Source organism: Salmo salar, chromosome 14 (genome assembly GCF_965601325.2).
Source record: "Salmo salar chromosome 14, fSalSal1, whole genome shotgun sequence".
NCBI lineage: Eukaryota > Metazoa > Chordata > Actinopteri > Salmoniformes > Salmonidae > Salmo > Salmo salar.
In genome coordinates, this window is record NC_138304.1 from 24,833,064 (window position 1) to 24,849,876 (window position 16,813).

The following is a 16,813-nucleotide window of genomic DNA, read 5'->3' on the forward strand; positions in this document are numbered from 1 at the left end:
AAAGAAAAACCCTTGAATGTGTAGGTATGTCCAAACCTCTGACTGATACTGTATATTCATTAATACTGCCAGGTTTTGGTGTTGTTTTTCAGCTAGACATTTCATTATACTGGGTAGGTTTTCACCAATGAAGCCTGCTAAATTGTAATGCCTTTTTCTGGTATAGCTATAAAAATAGACTGAGGGGAAACACATTTTTCTTTAGATTTTTTGTTATTCACCTCTTGTTGTAGACTTCACTGAATCTCTCTAATGATCAGTTTAGTATAGAAAGTGTGTACCATGCTACTGATTATCATTGTAGAAATGTCTGACTTTTGGAAAAAAGGAGTTCTCTCCATGTTTGCATCCATAATTCAAGATAGACCGGTGTCTTCGGTGTACTGAAAGGTGAATTCTCAGACCTAAATGAATAAAACGTTGGTCCATTGGGGGGGGGGGACACTGCCTGGATTCCTTAAAATGTAATACATAATTTGAGCCCCTCTCTTTTAAAATGAAATATAGAATAGGAGGCCTGGTGCAATGCCTAATTACATTGTGTTTTTCATATGATGCATTCTTATTGAAACCCTCTCTACTCTCCGTGCCTGGAAAGATTGCAAGGTAGTAGATGCTCGCTAACTACAAGTCGGGCTCAATCCTTCTCAGGGAGAAGATGCTGATGAAAACAGGGATGGGTTGTGACTATAACTGTGGTTCTACAAATATTAAAAGAGGTTGTGAATTTGAAACATACCTCTGTGTGAGGCTGGGATGAGTGCTGGAAGTGCTATAGGCTGACGTTTATGGTTCGTCTTACTGCTATATTCTTCTTTCCCCTATTACACAGAAACAAACTTTGTTTTGTTCTCTGGTTTACATATGTTCCGCAGACCAGAACATTTTATGAATCCAACATACATTCTGAGTTAAAACGTCATGGATAAGGGATTTAATATGTGCAGCTAGCTGCATTTTCTTTACTCATGCTGCAAGGTGGCACTCCAAAATAACAGGAGTGTTTGGAAAATGAATGTATTGGGACTTACTAAATCTAACCTGTATAGATTGAGCTTGTGCATTGTCACTGCATATAAGATAATTGTACAATTAAGATATAATATGATATAATTACTGATAGTTCAAGGAAACTCTATTGTCAAGTGCATGTCATGTCACTGGCGTTTAGTTGGATATTTGGTTGAGACAGCTAAGTACATATCATTATTATTCAGTCAGTCACTTGAGACACGAAGAACCCAGTAACATAATTTTTTTTCAACACATTACCTGTATAACACATTAGGACACTTTCACTTTCCATCATTTGCAGTAAAAGTAATAGCATCACATTAATGGGCAGAAATCACTTCATAATGAGTACTTAATTATGGTAATTGTAGCATGATGTATTGGGTCCAGACTAGCATTTTAATGTTAAAGCTAACTCTGGTGAAAGTTTGAATTGGTATGACTCATCATTTCACTTAATCCGTATTTGTATACACCCACCATCTATAAAGGGAGTAAATTACCACTCAATCTGAACTCTGAAAAATCCCATTTAGAATTCAAACTCTGAATAACTGATGCTTGGACTTGTTTAAACCCCTAAAACAACTGCTGGTTAACACACCAGGCCTACAGATATAAGTTATTCAATATATTTACCATCAAGTTGTGTACAGGAAATATGAGCAGCTACATCAGATATGATTACCTTCATCCTGGCATTCTGTGACAGTTAACCTTTGCACTAACATTTGTATTTGAAAATCAGGAGCTAATGCATTCTCCCCCGTATCCCCTGTATAACACGCTCAGGGCATGTCTGTCATTGGAAGTATACAGTAGCTAGGTCCCTGCTCTCAATGTGAATCCCCATCAATCTGGTTGAATCAGGTTAGGGCGACATCCCTCCTCCTGTGTGCTGACAGAAGGCATCAGCAGAAAAGAGCAGCTCCCCTATTTCTGATGGCTGTAATAACTAGCGCTGATCAGGAGGCTGCTGGAGAGGAACTAGCCTGACCAGCCATGCTGCACAGTTCTTGGGCTGTGTCCAAAATAGCACCCTATTCATTTTATAGTGCTCTATAAATATATAGTGAAATGGTGCCATATCCGACACATCCTTTGTCTGTGCTGCTGCTGGCAAATAGAACATAATCACAGTCCTGGAGTAATTAAGGAGACAGGTGAATCGATCTCACTGCAGAGAATGCCATTGTTTCATTGTACTCCCATTGCAGGTGACTGTCTATGCTTAGATGGCTACATGAAGGACCCTGTCCATAAGCATCTCTGTATTCGTAACGAGTGGGGTCCAAATCAAGGGTAAGTGACAATATGGCTTCTAATGGTCCTGCATGCTAAATCAGATATTGACATGGCAGCTCTAAGTTAAAAAGCTTTATTACAGCCTCCCGAGTGGCGGAGCGGTCTAAGGCACTGCAGGCGTCACAACAGATCCGGGTTCGATCCCGGGCTGTGTCACAGCCGGCCGCGACTGGGAGACCCATGAGGTGGCGCGCAATTGGCCCAGCATTGTCCGGGTTAGGGGAGGGTTTGACTGCCCGGGATGTCCTTATCCCATCGCGCTCTAGCGACTCCTGTGGGGGGCTGGGTGCATGCACACTGACATGGTCACCCTTTGTACCGTGTTTCCTCTGACACATTGGTGTGGCTGGCTTCTGGGTTAAGCGAGCAGTGTGTCAAGAAGCAGTGCGGCTTGGCAGGGTCGTGTTTCAGAGGATGCATGGCTTTCGACCTTCGCCTCTCCCAAGTCCATATGGGAATTGCAGCGATGGGACAAGACTATAACTACCAATTGGATAACACAACATTTCTAAATATAGAAAAAATGTAATAAATACTGTAGCTTTATTACACAGCAGAACTGTGAACACTATAGTTGAGTCTAACATGAAATGTGGAGTACAAGCAGATGGATGTTTTAAAATCCTTCCCCGAATTCTAGAATGCTACCAACTTTTATCACCCATATACATCACTTGAAAAGAATTTGCCTGCTGCTACAGGGCCTTCGCAGTTCTGATGTTAGAAATATGCTTTTTTCACTATACATCTGAATTGTGTCACACATTTCTCAACCTCCCTTATCTCCCTCCCTCCCCAAGTGATTTTCCTTTCTCCCGTGCAGTCAGTCTTTGACAGGGAAAACCTACAGGCGCAACTTAAATGTTTAATGACTGGCCCTTCTGGTATAAGGCCTTTATCAGGTTTTAGCTGCTCTTTTGCCAATAGTAACAGCTTACTCAGAGAAGCAGCAGCTCCTTGTCATAATTTCTCTCACACTGTAGCAGATTCAAGTCCCCAAGCTGACTGTGTTTATTCATCTCCATCATTCTTCCCCTCTCCTCTCCCAGCTCTGGTAAATAGACACAAGCCTAAGTCACATTCCATGTCAGGCAACTGAGGAACTGATTTTTTATCAGTGTGTTTACCCACAGCATCTGTCCTAGTGCTACTTTTGATCTGCCACATTTTTGGGGATTGGTTGAAATGTTGTTGGGAGATGGGGTGCTGAAAAGAGGCCAAACATATTTTATTTTATGTTTGAGCTGAAAATAAAAATAAATATTTAATGGACAACTGAAGAAAAACAGAAACTATGCTTGTGTATTCAGGGTCGGTGCCAGGCATAAGCAACATAAGCGGTCGCTTTGGAACTCAGTCGGGGTCTCAACTTACTATTGAGAGTCAGAATAGTAGAATACACCAGGTGCAATTTCCAAATGTGATTGTGCATCAGCAGTTTTTCTCTTGTGATGTCAGTCACTGACAGTCATTCAATTAGCCATGTCAGCAAACCATTTTTAGATTGGTAGTTAGTCTAGCCAGGTCATTTTCAAAACGAGTAGAATTGCATAATTTTTTTAATCATATTGCAACGTTTTCTCTCTGCCCCATGGTGTTTTAGAGGTCCAATGCAACCATTTTTATCTCAATATCAAATCATTTCTGTTAACAATTAAGTACCTGACTGTGATTTTTTTCCAATTAAAATGGTCAAAAGGAAACAGAAAATGCTTCTTAGCAAAGAGCAATTTCTCAAGCAATAATTTAGCTAGGACTGTCTGAGAGTGGGGAGCGGAAAAAGGAAAATTAGGTTTGGAAATCTCTTTCTTATTGGTCTATTAACTAATTTACCGCATGGTAATGTCACCATGGAAGTCCAAAACTCCATCCCACCAAAACAGGCTGAAATTTCAGGTGGTCTTTTCAAACAGCTCTTACACTAAAAGGGCATTATCATCATGTTCACAATTTCACATTATTATTCCAACCTCATAGTGTGGAAATGTATTTAAAACACAGGAAAAATCACGTTTTTGACTGCACTGGACCTTTAAAACTGCAACATTTTCTCTACTCCCCATGGCAAAATGTGTACAATTGCAGGAAACCAAATCTCGCTTAAGGCCCCCAAAAGGCTAGAGCTGGCCCTATTTGTATTGCAGTGTAACGTGTTGTGATATTTAACCTTTATTTACATTAACTAGGCAAGTCAGTTAAGAACAAATTCTTATTTACAATGACGGCCTACCAAAAGGCAAAAGGCCTCCTGCGGGGACAGGGGCTGGGATTAAAAATACAAATGAATTAAATAGAAATATAGGACAAAACACACATCACGACAAGAGAGACAACACAACACTAAATAAAGATAGACCTAAGACAATGATTACTCATTGTTACACTCTACTTAAAGTAGTAAAACATGTTTCTTTATTTAAATCAGTCATTTCATTCTTGTCTCGGAAATCAGCTTACTGGTTTTGACTGAAAATAAGTCTTATTCTCTCCTATTTCTTATTTGTCACCAGACCCTGGCCGTACACTATTTTCCAGCGTGGTTTTGATCTGGTGATGGGAGAACAACCATCTGATCGCATTTTCAGGTAAGATAACTCATGGTACACACCTATTCATCCAAACACATTTTAACCAATGACCTGCCACTGGCATTACACAAAGCATGTGTGCTGATGATTCAACCATATACGCATCAGCAAACCACAGCTAATGAAGTCACTGAAACCCTTAACAAAGAGTTGCAGTATGTTTTGGAATGGGTGGCCAGTAATAAACTGGTAGTGCACATCTCTAAAACTAAGAGCGTTGTATTTGGTACAAATCATTCCCTAAATTCTAGACCACATCTGAATCTGGCAATGACTAGTGTGGCTGTTGAACAAGTTGAGGAGACTAAATGACTTGGTGTTACCTTAGATTGTAAATTGTCATGGCCAAAACATATTGATTTAATGGTTGTAAAGATGGGGACAGGTTTGTCAGAAATTAAGAGATGCTATGCTTTTTTGACACCTCACTCCACAAAGCAAGTCCTGCAGGTTCTAGTTTTATCTTATCTTGATTTTTGTCCAGTCATATGGTCAAGTGCTGCAAAGAAAGACCTAGTTAAGCTGCAGCTGGCCCAGAACCGAGCTTCACGTCTTGCTCTTCATTGTAATCAGTGGGCTTATATTAATACTATACATGCCAGTCTCTCTTGGGTAAGTTGAGGAAAGACTGACTGCGTCACTTCATATTGTTATAACAAACATGAATGTGTTGGAAATTCCTAATTGTTTGCATAGTCAACTTACACACAGCACTGACACTCACACTTACCCCACCAGACATGCCACCAGGGGTCTTTTCACAGTACCCAGGTCCAGAACAAATTCAAGGAAACGTACAGTATTATACAGAGCCATGAGTGCATGGAACTCCCTTCCATCTTATATAGCGCAAGTGAACAGCAAACCTGGTTTCAAAAAACAAATATAGCCACACCTCACGGCACAATGCCTCTCCCCCATGTGACCTACTTGTTGTGTGTGTGTCCTGATATGTACAGTATGTGTAACTGATAGCACACACACACACACACACACACACACACACACACACACACACACACACACACACACACACACACACACACACACACACACACACACACACACTACGTGTTAATGTTTTTAAATGAATGAAGTACATTTAGTCTGTAATGTATTTTTCATTATGTGTCGGATCCCAGACAGACTAGCTTTTGCCATTGGCGTCGGCAAATGGGGATCTTAATACGTCAAATAAAAAATAAGTAATCCTTTTTAAAACAGCATGAAATTGAGTTGACCCGTTGGAAGGCAGTAACTTTTTTTTACAATATGAAAAGTTTTTTCATTTGATTATGGCTGATACTACTTTTTGGATATGGCACAACACGGCAGATTGTCACTTTTGAAGATGGTATAGAAAGAAGTGAAAGCTTATCGAGTAGATTTTACACTATAAGAAAAAAAGAGTGTGTTCCTATTCTGTCTAACAACATTTCAGGACATACTTTCTACATTTTTTTAATATTATGTTCTATTAGAAAACACCAAAGTTCCAATCTTATCTTAGTTGAAGCTGAGTTATGTTGTTCTTTTAACGGCATGAAGGAATTGTATCACTCTGTACATGATAAATAAGTCATGTTCACAAGAATGCAGCATTTCATTTTGTACCATTTGAGCTCTACATGGGGTATGTTTACAAAGAGAATAATCTTAAATCATGGGATTTGTTAATTCTTTAAAAAACCATTCCCTGATGGTGTAATACAATTGATTATGTTTTATGTGTAAGGCATAAAACTGATTTTAATAGTTTAACTACATGCATGCACAACTCTGAAATGAGAGTTACAGTTTAGTTCTCTAGTTCTAATTTGTCTGATTACTTTTGTGTACGTACATTTGATCCTCGCATAAAATCTGTAATCAATTTTAAATGTAAGATTTATCTTGTTCTGTTGTAGTATGCCCAGTGGAATTAATGAGAATGTGCTATTTTTTTCACGAAACCACAGAAAAAAGTTTGAATTTGTTGTTACAGCAATGCTGAGGCCTGTTTCGTAAGATATCACACAATGTTCTTGGTCAATAGAAAGTCAACATTTGCATTCTATGATGTAAACCATCACAGTTGTTTTCTAATTTATTTTACAATTGAGTACAGAGAAAGACTGGGCACGTGGGAGGGAAAACCCTTATCAATGATATGGCTCCTGTTTTGTATATATACAATATCTAGATACCTCCTCAAAAGCCAAGGACACAACAATACTGATTATGCTGCTTGACACTGCTCTCAACAAAGAACAGTTTACATCCCAAATGGCACCCTATTCCTTATATAGTGCACTGCTTTTGACCATGGCTCTGGTCAAAAGGAGTGCACTATTTCGGGAATAGGGTGCCATTTGGGACACATCTTATATTTTCACAGGGATGATTTAGACATTCTCATGGTTGTAAGCGCTGTCTTTGTTAGTCATTGAGAGCAGCCATCATACAAACATCTCTATGAGGCTCTTTGATACATTTGATTCCCCTTTGGAATGTTAATGCTCAGGGGGCCTGTCTCGATATTCTGTTCAGCATCAGGTTTAAAGTAACTTTGTGCTCAAGCGTTTTACACCAACATCCATTGGAATTCAAATGTCTCAGGCTCCTCTTTGAACCCCACTCACACTCTTATGTTCAAATTGTGCACACATAATTAACGTTTTTAGGGGCTGCCCGTTTGCCAAGTCACCCATCTGTGTATTACAATTCAACAAAACAGTATTGCACTCATGAATAGAATACAAAATTAAAATTAAAAACATTTGTTGTTTACTGAGCTTGGGGATCATGTGAATCAAGAGCAGCATGTTAATTCAAAATAAGATCCTATATACACTAGTCAGTCAACAATCTCAAATAGCATGGGGATCTATAATTGTGTGAAGAATCTAGCATCTAGATAAGTAACTTGTTAGAGTTCGATTAGTTGAACCCATTTGCAAGCTGTCACAGTGCCAGGGCAGGGCTTGGGCAGAAACTAGATCAAGTACAGGAAGAAAATAAACTGGTTGGGTTTGTATCGGAGGTCAAGTCTTTCTATCACTGTAAACACCTGCCCTGAATGGGTGGAGGGGGTTCACTCTCAAAGGTTGTTTTCTCTTGTGATTCATTCCTGTGCTCACGAACTCCAGTGAGGAGTGTTCCTTGCTACTGTTCCACAAGCTTCTGTTGTTTAAAGGATTTCTTGTTGATAGCCTGCAGTTTCATATGGGCAGCATCCCATACTGTACCACAAAGAAAATGCATATTTCCTCTGGATAAGGAGAGAGTCTTATGGGGCTGTAGCAATGACTTACAGGGAAATAATAGGATAATAATACTGTTTTAATAGAGTTGCCTGTCTGCCCATAATCACTTGGAAGAATCCACTGCATGATATTAAATGGTAGGACTGAGAGAGTTTGATTCATATAACACTACAGTTGGAAACAGGGGAGGTAATTGGAGGGACATAATTAAAGCTCTCTCTTACAGTGGGTTTAATCATTCCCTTCCTAAAGTGACTAGTAATGCATGCAGTGCTTGTGATCTGGTGGTCTTTTCCTATGCTAAGTTAGCATTTTTTTTTAATTCCAATTGCACAATGTGAAATGCAAAATATGTTAAGTCTGCAAAAATGTCCATTAACCAGTTTAATCAACAAGTCAATTTTTTTGTGCTACAATGATGCATTCGTAATATATAAGAAATAATACAACTGCATTTGGTGTCAAATAGAAGAACACCTTCTTTCAGACATAATGTACATCTTTATGCAGGTGTGACTCATAAACAGCTTGACTTTGAGATTCATGTTGAAGCCTTATAGAACAAAAAGCCTTATAGAACAAAAATAAGTTGATGCTGGATAGTAAACAATGCCGAAGTAAGTTCAAGGGTAGATCAAGAATCCCCCTAGAATACAGTACTTGGTCCAGACTTGTAATAGATGATGTGCCAGAAAAAACATCACATGCTACTCCTCAGTCCAATCAACCTTTAGTTTAAATGAGTGTAAAAGGTTTTTGAAGATAACTGAGGATATACTTGTGATTATCCAGAGAGATACAAATGCTGAAAGCATCCAAAGTCTCCAAGGCTACTATGGGCAGCAGGCAATCTTTGGATTTATTGTATTTCCCTGTGGTAAAGCAAGCACAGATGTTCCAAACACTGATCTTCTGAGCTACAGTACCACTCAACAATGCACCAGAAGACCTGGACATTTGCATATTTCAGACAAACAGGCATTAGCAAAGTGGTACGAACCCCAGGTTTTTTAAAATACTAAATGAAGTGGACAAAGTGGGCAATGTTCTTTCAAAATATACTTTGCTGCACTTTTCCCACTTTGTTTCCAATGTCAAAATCCTTGTATTCTTTCTCTTTAGGTTCACATACACATTGGGGGAAGGGATGTGGTTACCATTGAGTAAAAGCTTTGTCATTCCACCTGCTGAGCTGGCAATCAACCCATCAGCCAAGTGCAAGACTGATATGACTGTCATGGAAGATGCTGTGGATGTGAGGTGAGAGATTCAACTATTCCATATGTGTTTCATGAGATACTGTACGTTTTATAAGGAGTGATGATATTAGCTATGAAGAAAATAATATCTTGAGGCTACATACCAGTATTTTCATTCCATTCCATCATTGAGTATCCTCTGTATTGAAAGCATTTTGATTCCCAATAAACTGTTCTGGAGAATGTAGCACTCATTATAAGGTTGATGTCAGACATTGCAAGTGTTTCATTGATCATGATTCAAAGAGTAATGGAACACTAAAATTGAGCAAGAAATCAATAAGCGAGCAGCAAAAACAAAACTCATTTGGCAATGTAATACCAGAAAACATTGAATTGTTAAATGTTTCATAACACCTCCAAAGGAAATGTACTCCTTGCACATAGATATTTTTTGAAGTGCAGAAAAAACATACCCAAAATAATATTTTACAAACTTCAACAAATGCAGCTTTCAAGCTATTTAGCCATAAACCTGATTGCATTCATTACGTGTGGGTAGTTTCATTATACAAATGGCATTTGGGGAAAAGTATTTTTGTTAAAATGTGGGAAACAAAATATAGTCACTGAGTATGCAAGGCATTTTTATTGCAATTTCACCTGGCTGCTCTTGATGAATCAGTTGAAAAGGTTTCGCTTCACACATCCACCATTTGCTGGGTTCAAAGTTATCCTTGTATCAGAGCTTTGAAATCCTTCCAGTAGATGGTCTTAACTGAGTCCTTGGCCTGCCTTAGTTGCTCTTAGTAAACATTTGCTTCTATCGTTTTTTAAATGATAGGTATTTTTTTAGGATTCTTCACTTGAAAATGTCACATATTCTTGTAACATAGGCTCACACCATCAGATATACTGTAGGTACAAAAATGAGATTATACAGCTGCATGATGTTTGGGTCTATAGTTTTTAATTATTCAGACTGGCACAGGTACAGTGAGGGAAAAAAGTATTTGATCCCCTGCTGATTTTGTACGTTTGCCCACTGAAAAAGAAATGATCAGTCTATAATTTTAATGGTAGGTTTATTTGAACAGTGAGAGACAGAATAACAACAAAAAAATCCAGAAAAATGCATGTCAAAAATGTTATAAATTGATTTGCATTTTAATGAGGGAAATAAGTATTTGACCCCCTCTCAATCAGAAAGATTTCTGGCTCTCAGGTGTCTTTTATACAGGTAACGAGCTGAGATTAGGAGCACACTCTTAAAGGGAGTGCTCCTAATCTCAGCTTGTTACCTGTATAAAAGACACCTGTCCACAGAAGCAATCAATCAGATTCCAAACCCTCCACCATGGCCAAGACCAAAGAGCTCGCCAAGGATGTCAGGGACAAGATTGTAGACCTACACAAGGCTGGAATGGGCTACAAGACCATTGCCAATCAGCTTGGTGAGAAGGTGACAACAGTTGGTGACAACAGTTGGAAGAAACACAAAAGAACTGTCAATCTCCCTCGGCCTGGGGCTCCATGCAAGATCTCACCTCGTGGAGTTGCAATGATCATGAGAACAGTGAGGAATCAGCCCAGAACTACACGGGAGGATCTTGTCAATGATCTCAAGGCAGCTGGGACCATAGTCACCAAGAAAACAATTGGTAACACACTACGCCGTGAAGGACTGAAATCCTGCAGCGCCCGCAAGGTCCCCCTGCTCAAGAAAGCACATATACATGCCCGTCTGAAGTTTGCCAATGAACATCTGAATGATTCAGAGGACAACTGGGTGAAAGTGTTGTGGTCAGATGAGACCAAAATGGAGCTCTTTGGCATCAACTCAACTCGCCGTGTTTGGAGGAGGAGGAATGCTGCCTATGACCCCAAGAATACCATCCCCACCGTCAAACATGGAGGTGGAAGCATTATGCTTTGGGGGTGTTTTTCTGCTAAGGGGACAGGACAACTTCACCGCATCAAAGGGACGATGGACGGGGCCATGTACCGTCAAATCTTGGGTGAGAACCTCCTTCCCTCAGCCAAGGCATTGAAAATGGGTCGTGGATGGGTATTCCAGCATGACAATGACCCAAAACACACAGCCAAGGCAACAAAGGAGTGGCTCAAAAAGAAGCACATTAAGGTCCTGGAGTGGCCTAGCAAATCTCCAGACCTTAATCCCATAGAAAATCTGTGGAGGGAGCTGAAGGTTCGAGTTACCAAACGTCAGCCTCGAAACCTTAATGACTTGGAGAAGATCTGCAAAGAGGAGTGGGACAAAATCCCTCCTGAGATGTGTGCAAACCTGGTGGCCAACTACAAGAAACGTCTGACCTCTGTGATTGCCAACAAGGGTTTTGTCACCAAGTACTAAGTCATGTTGTAACGCGGGTCGTATAAAGGGGACCAAGGCGCAGCATGTAGAGTGCTCATATTTGACTTTTAATGAAGACACTTAAACAAAACGACAGCCAACAGTTCCGTCAGGTAAACAGAAAACAACTACCCACAAAACCCCAGGAAGAAAAACCCCTACTTAAATATGATCTCCAATCAGAGGCAACGAGGACCAGCTGCCTCCAATTGGAGATCAACCCCCCAAAAAACAACATAGAAATAGAAAACCTAGAACACAAACATAGAAATAGAAAACATAGAAAAACACAAAACACCCCCGTTACGCCCTGACCTACTCACTATAGAAAATGACATCTTACTAGAGTCAGGACGTGACACATGTTTTGCAGAGGGGTCAAATACTTATTTCCCTCATTAAAATGCAAATCAATTTATAACATTTTTCACATGCGTTTTTCTGGATTCTTTTTTTTTTCTGTCTCTCACTGTTCAAATAAACCTACCATTAAAATTATAGACTGATAATTTCTTTGTCAGTGGGCAAACGTACAAAATCAGCAGGGGATCAAATACTTTTTTCCCTCACTGTATGGCATACTGTATATTATCGTTTTAGGGATTAATTAGATGAAATGTCCACCTTCTCGTCTCAGTCATCTTGTAACTGTTTTAAACCTGATGGAATGTCCTATCCTGTTGAATTATTTTATATATTTTTCAGTTTAAAGATACATCTGTTGAAGATTCATTCTCAGGCGGTCAACTGGGCATGATTTGGTGTTGAAAAGCTCTGATATCAGGGGGAACAGTCAAGATTTGCATGCTCCTGATTTCATCAATGACATATTATTCACAAACAACACAATTTCAAAATCAGTAACGATTGATAAAGTCACATCAGTACATCCAAGCAGACCTTTTATTGAGTGATCATGAAACTTGGCTTTAGATTAGTTGGAGGATGAATTTTTAGCTTTAATACCATTAGCAAAAGGGCAGATTATCCTTTGATTAATTTGTCTTTTGCAGAAGTTGATTAATCTTTAGACATTTGGATTCTTCTCTGTGAAGCACTGAAATAGTTAGGAGTCTCTTTTTTCCCAGCTGAGATCAGAATAGTTAATGATGTAGCCACTAGCAGCTCCAAATTTGTGCAACAGGCCAAATATAAGTGACTGGCTACAACAAAAACACATTACTGCTCATGTCAAACAAACAATGAATATAATTGTGATACTGTTAAGCCTTGCAGTAGACTACCACAGTCCTCTTTCTCCTTTTTACTGGAATAATGTGTACTATTCTCCCATATTATATCACTTTATACCCTACTTGTTTCCTGTATTTTTCTATTATATTTATCATTTATCATAAATAACTCCATGTCTTGTGATTGATGATGTGATGAATGCTCGAGTTGGGTGCTCCCAGGGCGGTAGCACACACTGCAGCTACCTACCACCTCTAGATGCTTCTGATTTACTCCGCTTTGGAGCTGTGTGATCCCTCTGAGGCCTTGTTTGATAATCATTTGTCACCACGTCTTGCTCACTGGCAGGAACACAAAGAAGAAAAGCCTCTGGGCCTTGTTTCTCAGATGCGATGGAACTTAAGCATTACAATAATCGTACCAGATTAATTGTTATTTACGTGCCAAATTTTTAAGTGTTTCCCAAACAAGCCCGTAGAGTGAACCTATAAGAGCGACAGCTAAAAGCGTCGTTGAGGGCGTGTTCGGTTTTTAACATGATCCCATTGGGGGAGTTGTCCAGTTTCCTGGTGCTGAAATCAATGCCAGTTGTCATAAGCAAAGATTACTAATAACCCACATTTAATTTGAAACGTAGGCTAGGCCTATACAATTCGCAAACAATTTTTTATGAATGAAAACAAATAGCAATAATCCACAAACTAACCATTTTTGTCATGTAATGATCATTGATTTGAAGATTTGAACCCTGTTTGTCCTTCCTCCACAGTGCTTTAGCACACTGCACCACAATATAATAATAATAATAATTTATTCAACTTTTCTAGAGTTATTCATTACATAAAGAAATCTCAAAGCGCTATAAAGCAACAACAAATAAACAAGCAATTTAAAAACAGCAACATAATTCATCCTAATGAGTAGATCGACGGTCAAGAGACTAAAGGTTGAGAATGTTCATGGCTTGATTGAGGTCAGCGGAGGGAGGAGGAGGTCAAAGGGGAGAGCCGGGAGCAGACAGGCAGCACATTGTCATCACGGTGTCTCGCCATCCACGCTGTCTGTGACTTCGTAGTAGGACTTACCGGTAGTCAAATGAAGTTAGAGTTCCGTACTAGCCACTGGACTAGTAGCTAGCTACTATTCACTACTACCAAAATGCAGCACCCACTTGGGTGATGCTACGGCAGTCACAAGGTGCCAGAAAGCACACCACACTTCAATTGTAATTCAGGAGTATCCTTATAACTTGGTCAACTTTCATCTCTCTACACGTGCTTCTCTCCATCCTCAACCCCGGCTGGCATAATCAACTCAAAACATTGCATGCTTGCCAGCTAATATTAGCTAGCTAGCTAGCCAAAAACCAACAGCCAACTTCAGTCTTGAAACAGTGCTGCATTCAAGCTATTCAGACAATATTAAGCTAAATCAATAGTTAAATATGGAAAAATGCTATACATTTTTGTATTATTACAAAGAATGTACAGGAGCTCTCTTTCTAGGAGACCTCACACTGGCATGGCCTGTCTCAGATTATTTTATTTTGTCCTACAAATACATACAGCAACAAGCCCTCACCTGCACACATTTTGGTTTTTCATTAAAAAATCATTTTCGGAGGCAGTTGTAATCCCCAAGGAGCTGGAGGAAACTCCCCACAGGCTGTTAGAAGGTGCACCTCAGCACAAAGTTGCAGCGGGTTGATCGGCTGATTGAGGGAGACACAAGGTCAAGCAATCTGAGTATCTCCTCCCGTGGGAGCCTGCATTTTGAAAGATAGCCCCATTATTGTGAGATTCGGCAACGGCCTCAGGTTGATGCGAATATGCACATTAAGATATTAACAGTGCCCCTTCACTTTTTTCCACATTTTGTTACGTACAGTAATAGACTTATTCTAAAATGTATTAAATGTTTTTTTCCCTCATCAATCTACATAATACCTCATAATTTTTGCAAATGTATATAAAAAAATTGAAATATCACAATTACATAAGTATTCAGACCCTTTACTAAGTACTTTGTTGAAGCACCGTTGACAGCGATTACAGCCTTGAGTTTTCCTATGGTATGAAACAACAAGCTTGGCACACCTGTATTTGGGGAGTTTCTCCCATTTTTTCTGCAGATCCTTTCAAACTATACTGCTCAAAAAAATAAAGGGAACACACAACACATCCTAGATTTGAATGAAAGAAATAATCTTATTAAAAACATAGTTGAATGTGCTGACAACAAAATCACACAAAAATAATCAATGGAAATCCAATTTATCAACCCATGGAGGTCTGGATTTGGAGTCACACTCAAAATTAAAGTGGAAAACCACACTACAGGCTGATCCAACTTTGATGTAATGTCCTTAGAACAAGTCAAAATGAGGCTCAGTAGTGTGTGTGGCCTCCACGTGCCTGTCTGACCTCCCTACAACGCCTGGGCATGCTCCTGATGAGGTGGCGGATGGTCTCCTGAGGGATCTCCTCCCAGACCTGGACTAAAGCATCCGCCAACTCCTGGACAGTCTATGGTGCAACGTAGCGTTGGTGGATGGAGCGAGACATGATGTCCCAGATGTGCTCAATTGGATTCAGGTCTGGGGAACGGGCGGGCCAGTCCATAGCATCAATGCCTTCCTCTTGCAGGAACTGCTGACACACTCCAGCCACATGAGGTCTAGCATTGTCTTGCATTAGAAGGAACCCAGGGCCAACCGCACCAGTATATGGTCTCACAAGGGGTCTGAGGATCTCATCTCGGTACCTAATGGCAGTCAGGCTACCTCTGGCGAGCACATGAAGGGCACGTGCGGCCCCCCAAAGAAATGCCACCCCACACCATGACTGACCCACCGCCAAACCGGTCATGCTGGAGGATGTTGCAGGCAGCAGAACGTTCTCCACGGCGTCTCCAGACTCTGTCACGTCTGTCACGTGCTCAGTGTGAACCTGCTTTCATCTGTGAAGAGCACAGGGCGCCAGTGGCGAATTTGCCAATCTTGGTGTTCTCTGGCAAATGCCAAACGTCCTGCACGGTGTTGGGCTGTAAGCACAACCCCCACCTGTGGAAGTCGGGCCCTCATACCACCCTCATGGAGTCTGTTTCTGACCGTTTGACCAGACACATGCACATTTGTGGCCTGCTGGAGGTCATTTTGCAGGGCTCTGGCAATGCTTCTCCTGCTCCTCCTTGCACAAAGACGGCGATAGCGGTCCTGCTGCTGGGTTGTTGCCCTCCTACGGCCTCCTCCACATCTCCTGATGTACTGGCCTGTCTCCTGGTAGCGCCTCCATGCTCTGGACACTATGCTGACAGACACAGCAAACCTTCTTGCCACAGCTCGCATTGATGTTCCATCCTGGATGAGCTGCACTACCTGAGCCACTTGTGTGAGTTGTAGACTCCGTCTCATGTTACCACTAGAGTGAAAGCACCGCCAGCATTCAAAAGTGACCAAAACATCAGCCAGGAAGCATAGGAACTGAGAAGTGGTCTGTGGTCCCCACCTGCAGAACCACTCCTTTATTGGGGGTGTCTTGCTAATTGCCTATAATTTCCACCTGTTGTCTATTCCATTTGCACAACAGCATGTGAAATTTATTGTCAATCAGTGTTGCTTCCTAAGTGGACAGTTTGATTTCACAGAAGTGTGATTGACTTGGAGTTACATTGTGTTGTTTAAGTGTTCCCTTTATTTTTTTGAGCAGTGTATGTCAGGTTGGATGGGGAGCGTCACTGCACAGGTATTTTCAAGTCTCTCCAGAGATGTTCGATCAGGTTCAAGTCCGGGCTCTAGCTGGGCCACTCAAGGACATTCAGAGATTTATCCCGAAGCCACTCCTGCGTTGTCTTGGCTGTGTGCTTTGGGTCGTTGTCCTCTTGAAAGGTGAACCT

General features: G+C 40.6%; 1 protein-coding gene across 5 annotated transcripts in view; it reads left to right on the forward strand.

The window, feature by feature from the left end:
* The window catches only part of LOC100380755 (astrotactin-1), a 299,659-nt gene that overhangs the window by 113,636 nt on the left and 169,210 nt on the right, over window positions 1–16,813 (forward strand). For all 5 annotated transcript variants that reach the window (XM_014140030.3, XM_014140032.3, XM_014140031.3 and 2 more), the window contains 3 exons: window positions 2,232–2,316; window positions 4,830–4,904; window positions 9,275–9,412. In XM_014140030.3, coding sequence (XP_013995505.1) covers window positions 2,232–2,316; window positions 4,830–4,904; window positions 9,275–9,412 — 298 coding nt within the window. The remainder of the gene's footprint in view (window positions 1–2,231; window positions 2,317–4,829; window positions 4,905–9,274; window positions 9,413–16,813) is intronic.